The sequence below is a fragment of the Rhinoraja longicauda genome, chromosome 12 (genome assembly GCF_053455715.1).
Source record: "Rhinoraja longicauda isolate Sanriku21f chromosome 12, sRhiLon1.1, whole genome shotgun sequence".
In the NCBI taxonomy this organism is placed as follows: Eukaryota; Metazoa; Chordata; class Chondrichthyes; order Rajiformes; family Arhynchobatidae; genus Rhinoraja; species Rhinoraja longicauda.
In genome coordinates, this window is record NC_135964.1 from 12,223,005 (window position 1) to 12,246,392 (window position 23,388).

Consider the following 23,388-nt stretch of genomic DNA (forward strand, 5'->3'; position numbering starts at 1 on the left):
ATAGACACATCCTATCTGCTCAAGTTCAAACAAATGTCTCAAAACTCATTGGCTGGCGGTTCATTCTACAAGCAAGACAATGATCCCAAACATACTGCTAAAACAACAAAGGAGTTTTTCAAAGCTAAAAAATGGTCAATTCTTGAGTGGCTAAGTCAATCACCTGATCTGAACGCAATTGAGCATGCCTTTTATTCAAAGAAAACTGAAGGGGACTAGCCCCCATAACAAGCATAAGCTAAAGATGGCTGCAATTCAGGCCTGGCAGAGCATCACCAGAGAAGACACCCAGCAGCTGGTGATGTCCATGAATCGCAGACTTCAAGCAGTCATTGCATGCAAAGGATATGCAACAAAATTCTAAACATGACTACTTTCATTTATATGACATTTCTGTGTCCCAAACATTATGGTACCCTGAAATGGGGGGACTATGTATAAACAGTGCTGTAATTTCGACATGGTGAAACCAAAATGTATAAAACTGGCCTTTATTAAAATCTGACAATGTGTTTTTTTCTATTGCAAATCTCAAATTTTGGAGTACAGAGGCAAATAAATAAATGATGGGTCTTAGTACTCTCCATAATGTTTGGGATAGTATGGCAAAGTTCTGAAAGTTGCCTCTGATCAGTCTGTTACACCAAAACAGAAGGTGCAATGGTTGATTTAATGTAATGGCCTCTACATAGTTGACGTGGAAAATACTTATGATGCTATTTACATATTAAATATTTGACGGTACAATAAAACCTAATTAATACCATACATGATTGTTCAGAGATCATGATGCTTCGGCATTTGGTTTGCTGATTTGGCTTCCCAGAGCAAGACTCTATTCCCTTCCCTGTAAACATAGGGCTGCTTTTCAGCAGCTCGTTAACCCTGTTTCCAGCTCTCCCTTTAAATGCATTTAAAAATATTTTGTTAAAAAGTGACATAAATAATCATGTATTGTTAATAGGAGTAAAATCCAGCAGTCTGGAAAAAAAACCCTGTTAATCTGGCATCAGTCCCGAGGGTGCCATGTTATTTGATTTTGATTGTATTATTTAATTGTCAGCTGCAATAGTTTAATTCTCTATTCCATTCTTTTTTTTTTAGACCAGTTTATTGGCTACACTTGTGTCATCAAATGACAGTGATTACTCTATCTTTTAGAATTCTGGAAACAAGCCCAGGAAATCTCAATCTCTGCACCTCTTCTTCTTTAATACTCTCTAAAGCTTAGGTGCTGTACTGAGCTGTTGATTAGGTCAACTGAATAAACCAAGCTAGAGATGAATTCTTCATTGTAAATCAGGGCATAGCTCTGGTCAATAAAGCCTCCTCCTGTGCAATCCAGGAAGGACTTGTCCAGGACTGCTTTAGTGTCATTGTTGGGACATTCCTAGTCTGTTTTGTCAAGTGGGGCCTCTGCCCCTCTCTCAGTGTCACTTGTACCAATCTGACCGTAAGTGACCACATAGCTCCACAGGTTAAGATGATTAAATGAACAAAAAGACACAAAGTGCTAGAGTAACTCAGTGGGTCAGGTAGCACATCTGGAGACATGAATGTGTGATGTTTCAGGTTAGGACCCTTCTTCCGATTGATAGGTGAAGTTCAGGGTTGGGACCCTTCTTCAGATTAAATTAATTCCGATTAAATGAATAAATGGCTTAGTGGCTTGATGTTTTTTGTGAAGAGATGCAAGCCTTAGTAGTAAGCATCCCTTTGAGTTTAAACTGATGGGATAGTTTACGGAAGTACGAGTTAAATTGGAGGAATGATTAAAATATTTCAAAATCAAACCACTTTTAATTTTCATGGCAATTAGATATCACTTTTCAGTGACATGTATCTACTGGGAGAATTTAGCTGAAAGGTTCCAATGTTTTAGTCTATTGATATCTAGATGCTATTGATGGTGGGGAGGGCTGTGCCTATGGTGGACCAGACTGAGTCCACCACCCTGCAACCTCGTGTGTTCTTGTGTGTTGGAATTGCTGTACCAGGCCGTGATGCAACTAGTCAGGATACTTTCTACGGTTCATCTGTAGAAGTTTGAGTATTCGGTGATATGTCGAATCGCTTTCAATGTTGAAAAAATCGAGGTGCTGGTGCACCGTTTGTGATTACGTATGCATGTGATGGGGCCCACGACAGCTCATTCGCGACGTTAAGGGCCAGGAATTTGAAGCTGCCAACTCTCTCCATCAAAGAAAACTAGCATGTTGTCTCCCGACTGTTTATTTCCAAAAAGTTATTTTCATGGGTTTATGGGCTTTGGGGGAGCGAGAAGTGGTAAGGAGCGGGAATAAAAGGGGTGTAATACAGCAAATGTGCACAAGTGGGGCCTTTGTCCCAAAACATTGGCAACCACTGATTAGGATGTAGTTAGCATGGGCATATTATCCCCTAATCATCTTGTCTCGGCTGCCTCATTTCTTTAACTTTTTCTCGGTATTTAGCTTGGCTTGTTTCTGTATTTTAAATAATATTTGTTATAAACCTGTTTTCTGTTTCGTAGTAATATTTGTTATAAACCTGTTTTCTGTTTCATAGTAATGATTTACTATTAGTTATCCAGAAAGCTTTGGTGTTGGATTATTTACTTTTGCCTTCTAAAGATCAATCTAGTCTACATTAACCACTTACTGTTTGAAGATTTTTTACAACCTGTGTCAAGTTTTTATACACCAGTTCAGCATCAACAATGCTTATTTTTATTTAACAGAATGTTTTTTTTCAAGATTTCACATTTGTATATTTGGATAAATGCATACTTTTACTTATTATTTCTCAGGATCTCCGAATCATGGTGGTACTTTTCACCCAATATTTTGTTCCTCTGATAGTTTACAGGCTTTTGAAGAGGCAAGATTAATGTTCCCTAATCACCTCTTCCTGAGTCTTTTTATTTGCCATTCCTTGGCGTGGGTTTCATTGTCTTGATAATTGTCACTACCCGTCAAATAAAGTATGATACATCTGGATCTAATCATTTATTTTTGAGAAGTTCTGATGCAAGTTCTGATTTAAGTTGCAGAGAGGAGAGAACAGAGGGAATGTCTCTGATAGGAGGCTGACCCAAGCAGTTGAGGATGGAAGATGAGCTGTTCCTCATCATTACATTAGACATTGTTGACCACCTTTGTTGCCTCTGCAACTGATTTGAAAGTGGGGTTTGAGTCTGAAAGTGACCATGAGCAGAAGCTCAGGGTTGTCCATGCAGACTGAATGGAGGTGTCCTGCAAGTTGGCCGCCTTTGGCTTCTTTGACTAGGACTATATCATGAGTACTGAATTCAGTATACTAATTTTTTTAAATCATTGCTTCACTTGGAAGGACTGTATGGGCCATGGTTGATGGTAAAGAAAGAGGTAGATGGGGTATATTTTCAAGGCATGCTTCAAATGTGCATATCTTGGTTGCCGGTCAAATTGCTACTGTTGGAATTGGATGCATTTCAATAAGAATTATGCTTGCTGCAACAATTTAGCTGTCCATAGACACCTTCAACACAACTGTTAGGTCAGCAGAGAAGCCATTATTGTGATATTTTGAATTGAATACATTTGAGGCTTCCTAATGTGAGGTGACTCTTTAAACCACCGCCATGCCCAATGGCTCGCAGAGCCATGGGGAAGATGTCTAGGTACCGTTTGAGGGTGAAGGGAGGTTAGTGAGTACGATCAGAAGTTTCCAACTGAGGGTGAAGCAACGGGTTTGGTGACGCTGGTTCAACTCCCACAGGAACCACAGTGGCTGTGGACAGGGCTGTGTCACTTAAAAAACTCAAACTCAAACGCACGGTCACAATAGCATCAAGGACCAGTTTTTCTGTAAAGAATTAGTACAGGATCTGTTTTAAAGGAGTTGTTGATGTTTTCCTTTCTCCAAAGGATGCCATGGAGGTATAATCTAGACAAGTACCTGTCAGTAGTGTACTTTTATTGTTCCTAAATTGTGTTGATCTGCACACATGTTTGTGAATAATTATGCGTATAATTTTGTGCCAAAGTTTGTTTCGTACTGCACCTTCGAGGACCTTGTAATGGTGTAATATGTTGGAGGTGGCTGTTGTTAAAGAATGTGCGGTTTGACAAATAAGTCACACGTGATGCTTTCCAGTCAATTACCATTTAAAATTAATCATTGCCAAACATGTCACGCGGTTGAAATTGGGAGTGTGTTGAAGGGCGAGGACTGAGGACATTGGCAACTGTAATCTAGTTGACTACCACATTGTGAGATGGGGCAGTAAATATAACCCAAATGCTGGAAAGACTCGAGGTCAGAGAAATGGTTACAATTATATCAATGACTTTGAGCCAGTTTTGAGATTTATGTACTTTTTTAATAAGTGACAAATTAAAGCAGTGGGGGAACAAATACCAGAAGGCAAGATAGGAGGTAGAAATCTGGAAAGATTAAATGATGAGGCTTGAAGGTACAAGACTGAAGAGAATGGTAATGAGCAAAGGGAAGAAATGATGGAGGCAGTATCAGAATATTATCACATGGCAGTTAATCTCTTTAAAACAAAACTTGTATTCTGACATCGTGGAACTTATTTTTAAGTTTAGAAATCTGTAAAGGGTGTTGGTTGCCTAGTTTTTTCAACGAGCGTGTATGGGGTAATGTAGAATGGGGAATGCATTAAACATTAAAAAAATATTCAGTTTATAAATATTGTGGGGTATCAGAGGAGGTGATGTGGAAGACGCTGGTCTCTGGATGGGGTTGGACATTTTTGATCAATTTAAAACACTGAGGTACCTTTCTTTATACTTTGCATTGGGCTGGAGTGGAATAGTGTAGGAAACAGATTATAGTGGTCAGAGTAGGAGTAGAGGCTTTCAATGCACAGGAATTCTTGTCCAGTACGTTGATAACAAGACCCTTTTAAAAGACGTTACGTAGTTGTTTTGGACTGAGTTCCCTGATAAAAATGGACCTTATTGGATTTTATTATCCAATGTGCAACAATGCCTTAAAGACAAAATGCTGGAGTAATTCTGCGGGTCAGGCAAGATTTCTGGGGAACATGGATAGCTGACATTTCGGGTCGGGTCGGGACTGATGCTTTGCTTTGGATAATTAATCAATGTATTGATCATATCAGGAACTATTTGGTGAGAGAATGCCTTATCTAGAAACTCATTTCATGTTACATTGAGAACGGGATGTTTAATTATATTCTCGAGCCTTAGATAAACTAGTCTCCAGTTATGAAAAGACAGGTCTCCATTTTTCATCATCGGTTACTGCATAAATCCATTTATGGGTGTAAAATGATAGAGTAATATTGTATGTAGACACAAAATGCTGGAGTAACTCAGCGGGTCAGGCAGCATCTCAGGAGAGAAGGAATGGGTGACGTTTCGGTCGAGACCCTTCTTCAGATATGCCCAGCCCTTAATTTTAGAGAAAAAAAAAATCAAAATGTTGGAAGCACTAAGCAAGTTGGGACACATTTGCTGAAAGAGTAATAGTTCAGTTTCAGTTTAAAGACCCTTTGTAGTGCAAATCAATAAAGGGAGCAATAATGGTTAAGAAATGCACGAGAAAAGCAAACAAAAGCTGGAGTTCTTTGCTAAAGAGGGAATTGAAAGGGAGTGACGTGAAATTTGTTTGGTAGTGGTTAGAATTTGGAACTCGCATGTATAGGAAATACTAAAGGGAAATAACTTTGTATTTTAGGAAAAGCTGTATAAGCACATAAGGAAGAGTGAAACAACAAACTGATAAGGTTAACTGATGCAATAGCAGAATGATATATAGACCATAATTACCTCCAATTACTGTAAATTTGTGGAATTTGAAAACACTTGTGCTATAAGACTTTTCGCATTAACACGCTAAATGGACAAGCATACACACAATTCTTGTTTTTCAAATGTGCAAGCATTTTATTATAATATTGGGAAATTTAATGCACTAATGTTTATTGCACTGTAAAATCATATATATTTGCAGTATTTTTTAGTCAGATTTTCCATAAAATATGATCTGTTAATATTGTGGGAATATTTAACTTTGGTTTACTACACTTTTGCCTCTCTCTTGGGCTGAAATAATATGAATAGCCTCTCCCTCCCCCGTCTCCCAAAATTTGGGCACACATGCTGGGGGACTGCAATGCACATAACCCATAGTTCCATAGTTTAATAACGGGATAGTGTCATAGCATTTTTCAATTTTTTTGCAGATAGTCATAAAGAGATAATTGTGGAAGTGGACCCATTGGCCCATTGCGTTGTAATGATCATCAATCACTTGTTTACACTTGTCCGACATTAATACCTTTATTATTCACCCTACATTCTCACCAACTCTCCCAGATTCTACCGCTCATGATAAAAACGTGTCATTCAAAATTGACACCGGCGCCGATGTTACAGTCCTACCCCACACCGTGTTTAAAGAGATCTATAGAGACAGCGATCCACCTACCCTCAGTAAAGCAACCAAGCCACTGCTGGGACCCGGGAGGAGTCCACTAGAAGTTGTGGTCGTCGCTGGGCTGTTCCTGGTGAAAGGTGAGAAAAGGGTGATGGAGGATGTGTATGTCACACGACACCTGCACACTGCATTGCTGGGGAGGCCTGCTATCGGCAAGCTGGAGCTTGTGGTTCGGCTAGACAGCATCACCATAGAGACACTTAAGACTAGCTACCCGAAGCTATGCAGCGGTCTCGGGGAGGTACGGCAGCAGTATGCCATCAAGCTGAAACCAGGGGCCCAACCGTTCTCATTGAAGACACCCAGAAGGATTCCGTTGCCGCTGATGGGTAAAGTCGAGCGAGAACTGTCCCGCATGGAAGGCCTGGGGGTGATCACCAGGGTTGAAGAGCCTACTGACTGGTGTTCAGGCATGGTGGTGGTGCCGAAAAAGACAGGAGCCGTACGCATATGCGTCGATCTCACTAACCTCAACGAGTCGGTGTGTCGAGAAAAGTACATCCTGCCATCGGTGGAGGAAACACTGGGGATGCTGGCTCGGGTGTCAGAATATTCAGCAAGTTGGATGCCAACACGGGGTTTTGGCAAATACCCCTGACCGAAGACTCAGCAAAATACACAACATTCATCACACCCTTCGGTCGTTACTACTTCAAGCGGCTGCCCTTCGGCATTGCCTCTGCCCCCGAGCACTTTCAAAATAGGATGGTGTCAGAGGTCACGGAGGGACTCGAGGGAATCGTCTGCCACATGGATGATGTACTGGTCTGGGGCCAAACACGAGAGGAGCACGACGCTCATCTGCATACTGTGCTGGCGAGGATCCAAAAGGCGGGCATTACGCTTAACATTGACAAATGTGACCTGTCGAAGGAAGAGGTGACCTTTCTTGGTCATGTCCTCTCCTCCAGTGGCATTAGTCCTGACCCGAGCAAGACTGAGGCGGTAAGGAAGATGGAGGAGCCGACCAATGTGAGTGAGCTGAGGAGCTTTCTCGGAATGGTTAACCAGCTGGGGAAGTTCATCCCGCAACTAGCAGAGAGAGACAAGGCTCTGCGAGACCTCCTGTCAAAGAGGAACTGCTGGCTGTGGAGCGTCGACCAGGCAAGAGCTTTTCAAGATTTGAAAAATGCACTGGTATCCCCACCTGTACTAGCCATGTACGACACGAACCGTGAATGCAAAGTCTCAGCAGACGCGTCATCTTACGGCCTGGGAAGTGTACTTCTCCAAAAATGGGATGAGGAGTGGAGACCGGTAGCCTACGTGTCGCGATCTCACACACAGACGGAGCAGAGATACGCGCAGGTGGAGAAAGAGGCCTTGGGCCTGACCTGGGCTTGTGAAAGGTTCCGCAACTTTCTCATCGGTAAACACTTCCAGATGGAGACGGATCATAAGCCTCTCCTGAGTCTGCTGGGGTCACAGGCACTGGATGCTCTCCCTCTACGGATTCAGCGTTTCCAGATGCGCCTCATGCGCTATTCTTACTCCATTTCTCATGTGCCAGGAAAGTGTCTGTGGACAGCTGATACGCTGTCGCGTGCTCCTGTGAAAATGGGGGAAACGCCTGACGAAAAGGAGTTGTTTGAGAATACAAACATCTATGTGGACATGATAATAGAGAACCTGCCGGCAAGCACTGCCTACCTGGATGAGTTGAGAGCGGAGCTAAAAAGGGACAGTGTGTGCGCACGCGTAATGCAGCTGTGTCAGGAAGGATGGCCAACGAATAGCAACAGTGAACCGGCACTCAGGCTGTACTGGGCAGAACAAGCATTGCTCACGGTAAATGACGGACTGTTACTCAAAGGGGACAGATTAGTCATACCCTCAACTATGAGGAACGACGTGCTGACCAGACTACATGAAGGTCACCAGGGAGTGGTGAAGTGTAGAGAGCGTGCACGACGGTCAGTGTGGTGGCCTGGACTAAGTCAGCAGCTGAACGAATTGGTCCTCAACTTCCGGACATGCAGCAAAGAGAGACAGAACCACACAGAGCCGCTGATGCCATCACAATACCCAGGCCGACCATGGCAAAAGCTGGGAGCTGACTTGTTCATGCTGGGAAGCAAGAACTACCTGCTGGTAGTGGATTATGCATCGAGATACTTGGAAATCGCTCCACTCAGCCCCACCAAGTCGACAGATGTAATCCACCACCTCAAATCCATGTTTGCACGTCACGGCATTCCGGAGACATTGGTCACAGACAATGGGCCTCAGTTTGCCGGAACCACCTTTGCTGCGTTTGCAAAGTCGTATGGTTTCCACCATGTCACAAGCAGCCCGAGATAGCCTCAAAGTAACGGGGAGGCCGAACGTGCAGTCAAGACAGTGAAGGGTCTCCTGAAGAAAGCGGCGGATCCCTACCTCGCTTTACTTGCATATAGAGCAACCCCACTGCAAAACGGGTACAGCCCAGCCCAACTCCTTATGGGGAGAAGGCTTCGCACTACGGTACCAACACTTCCAGCCCTGCTGAATCCTGCTCTTCCCGACAATGAAGTGGTTGCGTGGAAGGAAAAGGAGAAGAGAATCAGAGATGCACAACGGTACAACCTGCGGCATCATGCACGGAGTCTCGACAGGCTCTTTCCCGGACAAGAAGTGTGGGTCACGGATCAAGGCGAAGCTGGAGCTGTGATCGGCAGCCATACCACCCCCCGCTCTTACATCGTGGAGGGACCTCACGGGACGGTCAGGCGAAACCGTCGCCATCTAATTCCCATGAAACCCTTGCCGGACCAGAGTGGGGGTGGTATGAAAGAGCAACTCCCGGGTTGCATTCCAGAGCAGAGCTCAGCAGAACCACCAAAAGAGAACATTCCAGAGCAGAGCTCAGCAGAGCCACCAAAAGAGAACATTCCAGAACTGCCATCCACTCCCAGATCCAGGTTTGGGAGAAGAGTGGTGAGACCAGATAGGTTGAACTATAAGTGAAAAAAAAAAAGAGAGTTTCTAAAGAAAAATGTTTTTCTAATTTAGTGAAAAGAGTAAAATCCTTTTCACTAAGACAATGTGTTTACATGTACTTATGTTGAATTAATTTAGTTCAGATAGGAACAGACCTTCCAGCTAAAGAGGCAGAATAATCCTCTAAGGTCTGGTGAATCAACCGCAGTCTACCGATTGATTCTAGAAAGGGGAGATGTGGTGTTATTGCAATGTGCCTTTAAGACTACACAGGTCTATTGGTAGGGGGTCATCAGGGGGCGACAGGGAGGAGCCCGGGGGAGCAGATGTGCGGTTGAATAAACACTCGCGTAAAAACACAGTCGGACTCACTGTATCTTTTTAAAGAACACAACAATTAATACCTTTATTATTCACCCTACATTCTCACCAACTCTCCCAGATTCTATCGCTCACTTCCACAATAGGGGCAATTTACAAAGGCCAATTAATGTACCAACTGCATATTTTGGAACGTGGGAGGAAACTGGAGCATCCAGAGAAAACCCACGTGATCATATGGAGAAGGTGCAATCTCCACCTGGACAGTGGCTGAGATCAGGATTGAACTCCGGTTCTCTGGTACCATGAGGCAGCAGCTCTACTAGCTGCTCCCCTGCTGCCCGAGAGAGTCACATCTACATCCAAACTGCTTCTGAGGTCAACTTCTGAGAATTGTTTTTTAAACATATTTTAACCATATATAACGAACTACAGATGGTTTTAATCAAGTTTAAAGTCACAAAGTGGATTTTGTTTCTACAAATGCCTCGATGCCTCTTTGCCGCTCCATTTGCTCTGCTGCCTCCTTGGTGGCTCCTTCTCTGCTATCTTGTGTTTGCCACATTCTGATGCTCCTCTCCATCTTGCCAATTATCTCAGCAGCCTGCTGAAGTGAGCATGCTGGAAATACTGAGCAGTCAGGCAGCATTTGTTGGGTCAAAAGAGCTGATGCGAGATCATCGATCTGAAACGAACTACTTTTTTTCTCTGTTTCCACAGATATGACCCAACTTGCTGAGTATTTCCTGCATTTTCTGTCTTGTTTTTGAATTCATTAAATATTGAAATATTAGCATTTTGTGTTTTTTCAACATTATAAGCATTTGGTCCTCGATATAATTGGTGAGGAGAAGGGGTTTGCCATGTGAATAGTTCAATTAAAAGTCAACGGTAATTAGGACTCTATGGAACGGCTAATACAAAGGTAAACTCTTCCTACAGAAACGGTGCCCAAAGTTAAGACTTTAAACCATTCAGAATAATACTTCCCACAACAGATTTTGTTTTAAAGCTAATCATTGCACCTTCCTGTGAGAGAAAACATTTTCTACTGCAGTTAGCCAGTCAGGAAGCTGAACACATTTCTTTCCTGACTGCTCAGTAGCCACAACATTTTGCAGTTTTATCTGGGAGAGCTTCATGTTTGTGTACAGGGTAGATCTGAGAGAAGGCTCACTGTAAAGGAAAATGGGTTTGGGGGGGGGAGGGGGAGAAACACATTTTCACTGAAGTTGGCAACTTAAACACATCAAATGCAAAGGCATTTGAAGACTAATATTACTTAAATCAGTTTTTATTGTCAGTTTGCAATCCTAATTGGGTCACATGTTACACATTCATCAATATATTTTTTTACTCTGTGATATTACAGGTGCAACTTCCTGGAACAACTTTGCAACCAACTGCGCCACAAACATTAAATTTACAGGTAGGCTACTTTATTATGGACTACTTGTCCTTGCATGTACTCAATGCAATTTGGCGAGGGCATGGGTCTATATGGTGCAGCATTAGTTGCTTCATTGTTGGAAAGGGACTTTGTTGCTTTCCTAGGTAGACACAAAATGCTGGAGTAACTCAGCGGGTCGGGCAGCATCTCTGGAGAGAAGGAATGTGTGACATTTCGGGTCGAGACCCTTTTTCAAACGTTTCGGGTCGAGACCCTTTCCTACCTGGACTCAACCAACAAGCCCTCGCCCTGACTCTTCCACAGCTTCACTCACCCACACTTGCAACGGACCCCAACTGTACTTCATCCAATGCCAGATCCACACCCTCAACAAATGCTTCCTTTCCTACCTGGACTCAAAATTCTCCTTCTTGCTTTCCTATTTGTTAAGGGCTTGGGAAGGTGCAGAAAGTTATTTGCTACCAAAGAATTGAGATCCCTTTTGGTTTTCTCTAAAGCTATTCAGGGTGGCTGTAGCAACCTTCAACTTTGGAGTCTAGGAATGGTAAACAAATTTATTTCCACCAGGCGGTTTTGGTATCCTGTAATTATCCTGGGTGTAAATAGACAGTTTATCAATATTCTAAACATTTCTATTAGAACCAAATTATGTCATAAATGTTTGTGAAGTAAATATTTAATTTACATCGAGTAAATGTAAAACAATTTGGCTCAATCGGCACCAATTAGAGTTTGTCATTGTAAGAAGGCAGAATACAAGAGATGCTCATGATGAGAGGAGCCATGTCCAAATCACAACTGACCACTATTTTGTGAGATTAAACCATGTCCATCACGATCACTCAAAGTATAGAAGGCAACCCAAATGTCAGAGTTGGCAATATGACATTGAAACTTCCTCACTACACCATGAACACCTCCAAGCACAACGCAGAGATAAATTGCACCTGTACACCTGAAGATGAGTACTTGGAAGCTCTCAGAAGACCATTCACTGATTGCCAGGATTCCATTGGCCTTGCTACCTGTCATCATCAGAACTGGAATGAACGCATTACCTTTGAGGTCACAGCAGTCTTGAATCAGAAAATGAAAGCTTGCTGTGGCTGGCAAAACCATTCATCATCTAATCAAAAGCAGAACTCTTTCTACAAGTTGAAAGCTGGGGATTCAAAGGGTTTTAGTCAGCAGCAGGAGAATGAGGGAAATGCTCGCTCTGTGTGTTTTAACAAGCTTTTGTGTTATACAGACTGAGAAATTAAAGTTGAATCAGATGAATAAAGCACTAAATAATTTAACGGTTGGAGTCTTTTTATCTGCTAAGTGAGCTAATTGAATAGAGAGGCATCGTAGGATCATATCGCAAGTTTTGTGCCATGTGAGAACACCAGGGCATTTCCTTTGTCCTGGACAATTAGAGGGCCATCAAATGTTGTTGGTGTGATTTGGTCACCCTGCTGTTTGAGAGCACAGTCAGAGAGCAAATATTTTGACAAAGACAAAAATTAGTTGGATCGTTAAGAAGAGCCCTTGGGGCCTTCCCTGCTTCAATCAGTAGTTGGTTCTGATGGGGAAAGAGGTCCACTCCCCTTGGGCGTGCAGCACCAGTTGAGACCACAGCACCATGGACAGGTAGGAGAAAGGTCAAGAGGGCAACATGTACACGAGTTTCCATCGTTAATGGAGGACCAGTTTCAAATAGGAGTAAAGTTAATAAACAGGGCATGATCAATTTTATTACTGGGCCTTCCATCTTTGACAGTGGGTAAATTACCAAGCCCAGATGAAATACATCTCAGGTCAGTAGCCGAAGCAAGGGGAGAAATTGCAGAAGCTGTGCTCATTATTTTTCAGTCATCCCCAACCACAGGAATGTTTATACGATTGGACAACTTCTAATCTTGTACAGCTGTTCACAGAGCGGAAGGGATTAACTGTATGTTACCTTAACCACAGTGATGAGCACCATCATTTAAATCCATTCTGAGCAATTGTGTGAACCTTCGTTTAGGAAGACTCAGGTGAACCAAGGCCAGTCAAATGGATTTCTGGAGGGATGTTAATGTCCATTAAACTTGATTACATTTTTTTTAATGAGTGAACAGGACAGTTTATGATGTGGTCAACGTTAATATTTTCAAGCCTTTTGACAGGCTCCTGATTGGAGGACTGCTTTAAAAAAAATGATCTAAAGTCAGATGGAATACCAGCAAGGGTAGTAAATTGGATCTATAACAGGCTGAGAGGCAGAAAGCGGAGCTAATGAGTGAGTATGGATGATTTTATGGCTGGAAGGCTGTTCCATTGGCATTTTGCAAGTCACAGTATTCAGGACCTTTCTTGTTCTGCACAATAATTTGGACTTTAGAGAGGGCATGACAGAGTGGTTACTAATGGTACAAACATCATCAGTAGGTTTGGCAGGAAGGAGGAAAACATGGCTTTTCCAGCCGGATGTTGATGATCTGGTCAATTACGTTGCAAAGTGGCAAATGCGGTTTATTCTAGAAAAGTCGCTAATGTGTTGCCTCTGTGGCAATGAGAGAAGACGAGGGGATGTGAAATAAATGAGAATGTGTTGAGAAGTGCACAGGAACAGACCTCAGTGTGCATGTTCATAGATTCTTAAAGGGAGCATGACCAATAGGTATTGGAAAAAACTGCAGATGCTGGTTTAAATCGAAGGTAGACACAAAATGCTGGAGTAACTCAGCGGGTCAGGCAGCATCTCAGGAGAGAAGGAATGGGTGACGTTTCGGGTCCCGAAACGTCACCCATTCCTTCTCTCCTGAGATGCTGCCTGACCCGCTGAGTTACTCCAGCATTTTGTGTCTACCTATGACGAATAGGTAAGGTGCTTATCAAAAAAAAAATCCAGGATGCTTCCCAGTATTAGCCCAGATATAAGGATAGGGAAGTTATGCTAAAATTGTGTTTTAGTGCTGCTTAACCCACTGTTCAAGTGCAATTCCGAAGTACAAGAAAGATGTAATTCTGAATCTGATGGAGAGTTTACAGAAGGTGATTGTGAAGATATTGCATGATGTAGCAATAGAAGCTGGGTTTCTCACTAGCAGGTGAGAAGCCAGTTTTAACCCTTGCATTACACATGACTGGACTATTTTAGCTGTGAGGAAAGATTGAATAGGCTTAAGTTTTTTTTTTCTCCCTTTGGAACTGAAGAAAGCTGAGACTTGAAGCAGATAAAGTTGAGGGGCATAATAATTGAGCCAGAATGAATAGGAAGGGCCTGTTCCCTTAGCTGAGGAGTTAAAGGCTTGCGTTGGGTGAGGAGAGATGGTGGTACATAAAATGGTAAAAGAACACAAGAAAATAGGAGCAGGAGGAAGCTATGAAGTCCTTCAAGCTTGTTCTATCATTATGATTATGGGGCTGCTGTATGCTACCTCAACTCCTTTGTGCCATTTCTCCATACGACTATTCCTCAGTCTATCAAATATTTATCCACCTCCTCTTTAAATATCTCTGGTGATCCAGCTTTCACCTCCCACGAGACAGAGTTCTAGAGATTCACCATGTCCATGTCCTCCGCCTATAACTCTATGGCCCCACCCCTTTTTCTCCAGACACATTTGCTTTTATAACACTATTTTCTGTAACACAAGGTTTCTTAGGAATGCATCTGTTATGTTCTAGCAGAACTACTTGTATGAAGAAACATCCCTCCCTTCGTGAAGGTAAATGTAGATAAGGGAGGGAGACCTAACCTTGTCAGAGCCCTTAATCCCTGAAGCACCAAAGACAATCAATACTGTGAAAGTGATCCTCCACCCTAAGAGATTGTTATTGCTGCAGTGGGCATTCCGAATTATTGTATCTCACTGAATGTAATACCAAAACACAAATGATGGAAATAACCAGCAGCAAGTAATGTGGAGAGGAACCAAATACTGTTGATGATGATGATATTATTTTATTGTCACTTGTCCACATTGATACCTTATTTTTCTTCATGGTTGTTCAAACATGAAGAATCGCATCAAATGAAACATCAATTCATTTTTTTAAAATATGGATTTGGATGATTTAGAACTCTAAAATATAATTATGCTTCATAAAATTGATTTTCTTAAATGGAAATAGTTCGTAACCCTCCCACAGTTAATTCTCCCATCTCTGTTAAGAATTGCAGGTCCTTAATTTGTCAAACCAGGAATGAGTAGGTTAACTAACCATTGATGAGCATTTGTCGGCACTGGGTCTGTACTCGATGGAGTTTAGAAGAATGAGGGGGGGACCTCATTGAAACATACAGAATAGTGAAAGGCTTGGATGGAGTGGTTATGTAGGGGATGTTTCCACTTGTGGGAGAGTCTAGATCTAAAGGTCATAGCCTCAGAATTAAAGGACGATCTTTTAGGAAGGAGATGAGGAGAAATGTATTTAGCCAGAGGGTGGCGAATCTGTGGAATTCTTTGCCACAGAAGGCTGTGGAGGCCAAGTCAGTGGATATTTTTAAGGCAGAGATAGATAGATTCTTGATTAGTACAGCTGTCGGAGGTTATGAGGAGAAGGCAGGAGAATGGGGTTAGAAGGGAGAGATAGATCAGCCATGATTGAATGGCGGAGTAGACTTGATGGGCCGAATGGCCTAATTCTACTCCTCTTCCTCTGACCTTATGACCAGACAATCACCTTTTTCAGTGTGTTGTCACGCCAGGCATCTTTGCAGTTTCATTCTGCCCCTGTTCCTCATTGCATTTCTCTGGAGTTCAGCTGGAACTCTTGCTTCATAGAGTCACAGAAACATACAGCATCAAAATGTGCCCTCTCGGCCCACCTTGTCCATGTGATGTCCTCTGAACTCCTTTAAATCTCTCCCCTCTCCCCTTGACACCATTCCTGCAACTAATTTAATGCTGTCTTTCTGATAATCTTTTCCCAACTATTTGCTATCTTTGCCCACTTTGTGCTGGATGGAATAACTTTTAAGTAAAATCTTGGTATGCAGAAGGAAGTCTCCACGCAGTTAGTTAGTCCTGGGAAAGAATTACAGCTGCAATTATTTAACTTTGCCAGCAGATGGCGTCAGCAATATGAGTAAAACCTGAATACCAACTGCAACATGTGATTTTTTTTGTAGTCAGTCTAGGTCCTCTCCAGGCTATGAATGACCAACATGTACTGCCCTTACAGACAAGTGAGCATTTGGGAGAGTGGTGGGATGCATTTGCCAACTGCAGAGAGGCTGCAGGCATCTCCTGCTGCCTGGGAACTCGGTGCACGGTGTATCAGAATGATTGAGTTAAACGCTGTGGTTTAACTACACGTTGCCCTTGCCTGATCTTCGTTTTATTTAAACATATTGCTGGGTGACCCATTGCTAACTTGCTAGCAGTACTCAGGAATGGAACCTTGTAACTTAATAATGAACTATTCTGGATTGTTCAACTAATGGAGGTTAAGCATTATCATAACCTAAATGCAAGAATTTATAGGAGGCAATTTTTATTTCACTTTTGAGTTAATTAATGTTTCTTTTTGATGGGAGTGAAAATGTGAATAATTTATCATTACTTGGGGTTTGTGTGATATTTCTATTTGCCCCCACAGCCATTTATCTGTATCAGTTAGATCACTAAGGAAGATACAAACAATCTCCCAGATGTTCTAGTGGCCAGAGATCCTAGGGTGACGGAGGAACTGAAGAAAATTCACATTAGGCAGGAAATGGTGTTGGGTAGACTGATGGGACTGAAGGCTGATAAATCCCCAGAGCCTGATGGTCTGCATCCCAGGGTACTTAAGGAGGTGGCTCTAGAAATTGTGGACGCATTGGTGATCATTTTCCAATGTTCTATAGATTCAGGATCAGTTCCTGTGGATTGAAGGGTAGCTAATGTTATCCCACTTTTTAAGAAAGGAGGGAGAGAGAAAATGGGAAATTATAGACCAGTTAGTCTGACATCAGTGGTGGGGAAGATGCTGGAGTCAATTATAAAAGACGAAATTGCGGAGCATTTGGATAGCAGTAACAAGATCGTTCCGAGTCAGCATGGATTTACGAAGGAGAAATCATGCTTGACTAATCTTCTGGAATGCTTTGAGGATGTAACTAGGAAAATTGACAGGGGAGAGCCGGTGGATGTGGTGTACCTCGACTTTCAGAAAGCCTTCGACACGGTCCCACATAGAAGATTAGTGGGTAAAATTAGAGCACATGGTATTGGGGGTAGGGTACTGACATGGATAGAAAATTGGTTGGCAAACAGAAAGCAAAGAGTGGGGATAAATGGGTCCCTTTCAGAATGGCAGGCAGTGACTAATGGGGCACCGCAAGGCTCTGTGCTGGGACCGCAGCTATTTACAATATACATTAATGACGGATGAAGGGATTAAAAGTGCCATTAGCAAATTTGCAGATGATACAAAGCTGGGTGGTAGTGTGAACTGTGAGGACGATGCTATAAGGTTGCAGGGTGACTTGGACAGGTTGTGTGAGTGGGCGGATGCATGACAGATGCAGTTTAATGTGGATAGGTGTGAGGTTATCCACTTTGGTGGTAAGAATAGGAAGGCAGATTATTATCTAAATGGTGTCAAGTTAGGAAAAGGGGACGTACAACGAGATCTGGGTGTCCTAGTGCATCAGTCACTGAAAGGAAGCATGCAGGTACAGCAGGCAGTGAAGAAAGCCAATGGAATGTTGGCCTTCATAACAAGAGGAGTTGAGTATCGGAGCAAAAAGATCCTTCTGCAGTTGTACAGGGCCCTAGTGAGACTGCACCTGGAGTACCGTGTGCAGTTTTGGTCTCCAAATTTGAGGAGGGATATTCTTGCGATTGAGGGCGTGCAGCGTAGGTTTACTAGGTTAATTCCCGGAATGGCGGGACTGTCATATGTTGAAAGATGGAGCGACTCGGCTTATATACACTGGAATTTAGAAGGATGAGAGGGGATCTTATCGAAACATATAAGATTATTAAGGGGCTGGACACGTTAGAGGCAGGAAACATGTTCCCAATGTTGTGGGAGTCCAGAACCAGGGGCTACAGTTTTAAGAATAAGGGGTAGGCCATTTAGAACGGAGATGAGGAAAAACCTTTTCAGTCAGAGAGTTGTAAATCTGTGGAATTCTCTGCCTCAGAAGGCAGTGGAGGCCAATTCTCTGAATGCATTCAAGAGAGAGCTAGATAGAGCTCTTAAGGGTTAGCAAAGTCAGAGGGTATGGGGAGAAGGCAGGAAAGGGGTACTGATGGAGAATGATCAGCCAAGATCACATTGAATGGCGGTGCTGGCTCGAAGCGCCGAATGACCTCCTCCTGCACCTATTGTCTATTGAGACTTTGGTGCTGAATTGTGGCGGTTCTGTGTTGTTTCATGTCCATGTTTTGTTCTGGAGTGGCAACGCATCAGACTGACAGGAAATGAATCCAGTTTTACAAGTTAAGGAATAAGGAGGCAGGTGCATTAACAAAATTAAAAAGGCACTTGGACACTTACATGATAGGTTTATTGTGCGAAGGAATTGTAGATGCTGGCTTAAAGCAAAGATAGACACAAATAACTGGAGTAACTCACCAGTCACGCAGCATCTCAGGAGAAAGGGGAGCTATTCCTTTTCTCCTGAGATGCTGTCTGACCCGCTGAGTTACTCCAGCTTTTTGTGCCTATCTTAGGATAGGTGTGGAACGCAGGCACGTGGGGCTAGTATCGAAGGGGCATGTTGGTCGGTGTGGGCAAGTTTAAAAATAATATGGGCTGACGGGCCTGGTTCCATGCTGTATAGTTCTAATGATGATAATCATGAGTGGTATGGGTTTTCGTTAATGGACAGAAAGTGGGTGGTAAAATTCAAGATAAAAATCGAATGCAAAATAGTTTATGAACTACTTTAACATCGACAAATTCAAATCATTGCAAAACCATTTGAACACTAGGTAGTTTCTCTTCCAGTCACAAGAGGACCTCTATTGTTGAGGAATTTTGAGGTGAGTTTATGGTTTAAAAAAACTTGGTGATAATTTTGGTCATTGATTAATATAAAAAAATAGTGGTGCTTAATTTTTTTGTTCCATTGAATTGGAAATTTAGATATTGATTCAATCAATGGACAACCCATTCAGGGTTTACTTTTTCAAGAAATCTATCAGTAAAAATGATCTAACCAATTCCACTTGGTATTTTTAAGGTAAAAAGTGAGGAATCGGGGGATTCCTCGTCCCAGCAGACAATAATTCAGTCATCACTGCAATCATCGTTACAGACCGCCCTACCACAGTCACAGCTTATGCTTGCTGGAGGCCAGATCACCGGGGTAGGTTGACTATTTTCAACTTAAAGGTCCAAACCTACTTGAATTTCTATGGCTGATTCTATTGAGTTATATTTTCACCAGCAAAAAAAGTGTTATGCTGCAAATAAGCCATTTTGCAGTTCCAGGAGTATTTGTCAGCAAGACTTTGAATGTCTGTTTTAATTTGTAATATTGCAGATAAGTGAACAGCCTAGAGACGTGCACGTCACACCGACCAACATGCCTAGAGACAGCCTAGTAGTAACTCCTCCATGTGTGGCTGTGAAGATGAAAATAAGTACTGTTGAGGACAATACACACCACATAATCCTACTTTGTTATTTATTTTTCCCTACAGTTAACGTTGACAACGGCGCAGCAGCAGTTGTTAATCCAGCAAGCGCAGGCCCAGCTACTGGCTGCTGCAGTCCAACACTCAGCAAATCAGCAGCATAATGCCGCAGGAGCCACCATCTCTGCCACGGCAGCAACTCCTATGGCACAACTACCCATTGCTCAACCAATCCAAATACAAGTACGCAAGCATACGCTTTATTTCTCTGCTTTTTATGGCCTCGGAAACTTTGCCTTTGGAAGGAGTTGATTTGGAACTGTTGGTTACCAAATCAGTACATCATCTTGCATTTTTTTTATAATAATAAAAACTCTTAGAACAAAGCAAACATATGCAGCTAATGCTAAAAATTTTAAAATATTTTTTGGGGGGCTTTCTATACAAATTGACTATTCAGTAATAGATTTTGATCTAATTGTCACAAATCAAAATCATCTTTTGCATTTTAGAATTTTTCAATTAACTTCTAATATAATTGTTTTATGATTCTGAAAGTCAATCATCTCAGTAAAATTTATTCTTCAGATATGCTTTTTTCAAAATACCCTTTATTCTCTTGCAGGATCTGCAACAGTTGCAACAGTTGCAGCAACAGAACTTGAATCTGCAGCAGTTTGTCCTGGTGCAACCGGGCCACCCAATCACCACCAACCTGCAACCCACGCAGTTCATCATCTCACAGACTCCACAGGGACAGCAAGGTGAAGGGGCTTTGTTAACATAGGAGGAAATAAAATCAGAGACAGCTCCAATGTTTTGTATGTTGAGTGAAGTAGGAATTGTGAAAATACTGTCTGAAGGAGGGTTGGTTTTGGAGAATGAGTTACAAAGTTAGTTGATTCTTCATATCTCTGAACATGTTGTCCACAAGCAAGTATCCTCTCCTGACAGGGTGGTACAGTGGTGCAGCGGTCGAGTTGCTGCCTTACAGTGCTTTGAGCGCCAGAGACCAGGTTCGATCCTGGCTATAGAAACATAGAAACATAGAAAATAGGTGCAGGAGTAGGCCATTCGGCCCTTCGAGCCTGCACCGCCATTCAATATGATCATGGCTGATCATCCAGCTCAGTAGCCTGTACCTGCCTTCTCTCCATACCCCCTGATCCCTTTAGCAAAAAGGGCCACATCTAACTCCCTCTTAAATATAGCCAATGAACTGGCCTCAACTACCTTCTGTGGCAGAGAATTCCACAGACTCACCACTCTCTGTGTGAAGAAATGTTTTCTCATCTCGGTCCTAAAAGACTTCCCCCTTATCCTTAAGCTGTGACCCCTGGTTCTGGACTCCCCCAACATCGGGAACAATCTTCCCGCATGTAGCCTCTCCAACCCCTTAAGAATTTTATATGTTTCTATAAGATCCCCCTATGGGTGCTTGTTTCTACGTTCTCCCCCACGACTTGCGTGGGTTTTCTCCAAGAACTTCGGTTTGTTCCCACACTCCAAAGACGTATAGGTTTGTAGGTTAATTGGCTTGGTATAAATGTGAAAATTGTCCCTGGTGTTAATGTACGAGGACCGCTGGTCGGTGCGGACACGGTGGGCCGAAGGGCTTGTTTCCGCACTGTATCTCTAAACTAAACTAAACTTAAAAAAATGATTCTGCTAATCTTGATGCTGCTAATTTGTGGTGATTTAGTTTTTGAAACCAGCCAAGACTGACAAACCTCAAGTTCCCTTTGTTATGAGGGTTCCATTTCACCTTAAACTGTTGTGCTTGTGCTTTGTTCAGACTGATTACGATCAATGAAACAAAAAGTTCATATCAGCAAAAAATATTCAATGAATGAAAGCAAGTGACGGACAAGGGATTCTATAATTAGACAGCTGCGTACTATACCAGCTGCACACCAAAAATATCTTGTTTTTTGGGGGGGAAACCTAGAGGTTTTGGGGAAAATTTGCTTTACAAGGTTGTCACAAATTAGAAAAGAATCCCTTATGGGTGTACAAGATGCTCATTGATTGCTGCAAACTTGTCTCCTCAGTAATGGTAAACTCAGCAATTTGTTAGCCTATTAACAATTGAAATACAGTAAGCCCCTGTTTTTATGGACCTCTTTATAACGGATATTGGATATGGTGGGTGGACCTCTGCCCCGGGCACCAACAGGCCTGGGCTGACAACCTGGCTGCATTCCAGGCCCCATTCCGGACCAAGAGTATGAGGAAGGGTCTCCACCCAAAGCTTCGCCTATCCTTGTTCTCAGAGGTTCTTCCTGACCTTCTGAGTTAATCCAGCACTTTGTATAAGAAGTGGAAATGAACAATTGAAGATACACAATGATAATCCCTTACTTGGTTTTAGTGGACAATTGGCAATAACGAACACCCACCCACCCCACCCTCAGTCCGTTATAATGAGAGTTGACTGTATACCCATTACATATACAATGAACGGGTTGGCTTCTGTATCTTTCAATTGAGCATGTGATAAACTTAAAATATGGTGGCTATTTTCATGAATTATGTCCTTTCATTTCCATGCTAGGTCTCATACAAACCCAGAACCTTCTACAACAACTACCTCAGCAAAGCCAAGCCAACCTCCTGCAGTCTCAGCCAAGCATCACCTTGAGCACGCAGGTCAGTTTGATAGGACTGACTATGCACTAACATTACCTTCAGGCATCAGTAGTTTCACTAAACATCCCTGCTTTTGCCTTTACAAAAGTTGGCATAACATTGAAAATGCAATTTTAAAATCCAGACTGATAATAGAAACATAGAAACATAGAAAATAGGTGCAGGAGTAGGCCATTCGGCCCTTCGAGCCTGCACCGCCATTCAATATGATCATGGCTGATCATCCAGCTCAGTAGCCTGTACCTGCCTTCTCTCCATACCCCCTGATCCCTTTAGCAAAAAGGGCCACATCTAACTCCCTCTTAAATATAGCCAATGAACTGGCCTCAACTACCTTCTGTGGCAGAGAATTCCACAGACTCACCACTCTCTGTGTGAAGAAATGTTTTCTCATCTCGGTCCTAAAAGACTTCCCCCTTATCCTTAAGCTGTGACCCCTGGTTCTGGACTCCCCCAACATCGGGAACAATCTTCCCGCATCTAGCCTCTCCAACCCCTTAAGAATTTTATATGTTTCTATAAGATCCCCCCTCAGTCTTCTAAATTCCAGCGAGTACAAGCCCAGTCTATCCAGTCTTTCCTCATATGCAAGTCCCGCCATCCCAGGGATTAATCTGGTGAACCTTCTCTGTACTCCCTCTAAGGCAAGAACGTCTTTCCTCAGGTTAGGAGACCAAAACTGCACACAATACTCCAGGTGCGGTCTCACCAAGGCCCTGTACAACTGCAGCAGAACCTCCCTGCTCCTAAACTCAAATCCTCTTGCTATGAATGCCAACATAGCATTCGCTTTCTTCACTGCCTGCTGCACCTGCATGCTTGCTTTCAATGACTGGTGCACCATGACACCCAGGTCACGTTGCATCTCCCCTTCTCCCAATCGGTCACCATTCAGGTAATACTCTGCTTTCCTGTTCTTGCCGCCAAAGTGGATAACCTCACATTTATCCACATTATATTGCATCTGCCATGCATTTGCCCACTCGCCTAATCTATCCAAGTCACTCTGCAGCCTCCTAGCATCCTCCTCGCAGCTAACACTGCCACCCAGCTTCGTGTCATCCGCAAACTTAGAGATGTTGCATTCAA

At 42.8% G+C, this 23,388-nt stretch overlaps 1 protein-coding gene across 4 annotated transcripts in view; it reads left to right on the forward strand.

The window, feature by feature from the left end:
* pou2f1a (POU class 2 homeobox 1a) overlaps positions 1 to 23,388 on the forward strand; it is a 106,103-nt gene that overhangs the window by 42,422 nt on the left and 40,293 nt on the right. For all 4 annotated transcript variants that reach the window (XM_078409037.1, XM_078409038.1, XM_078409040.1 and 1 more), the window contains 5 exons: positions 11,063 to 11,119; positions 19,254 to 19,379; positions 19,717 to 19,893; positions 20,276 to 20,414; positions 22,205 to 22,299. In XM_078409037.1, the coding sequence (XP_078265163.1) occupies positions 11,063 to 11,119; positions 19,254 to 19,379; positions 19,717 to 19,893; positions 20,276 to 20,414; positions 22,205 to 22,299 (594 nt within the window). The remainder of the gene's footprint in view (positions 1 to 11,062; positions 11,120 to 19,253; positions 19,380 to 19,716; positions 19,894 to 20,275; positions 20,415 to 22,204; positions 22,300 to 23,388) is intronic.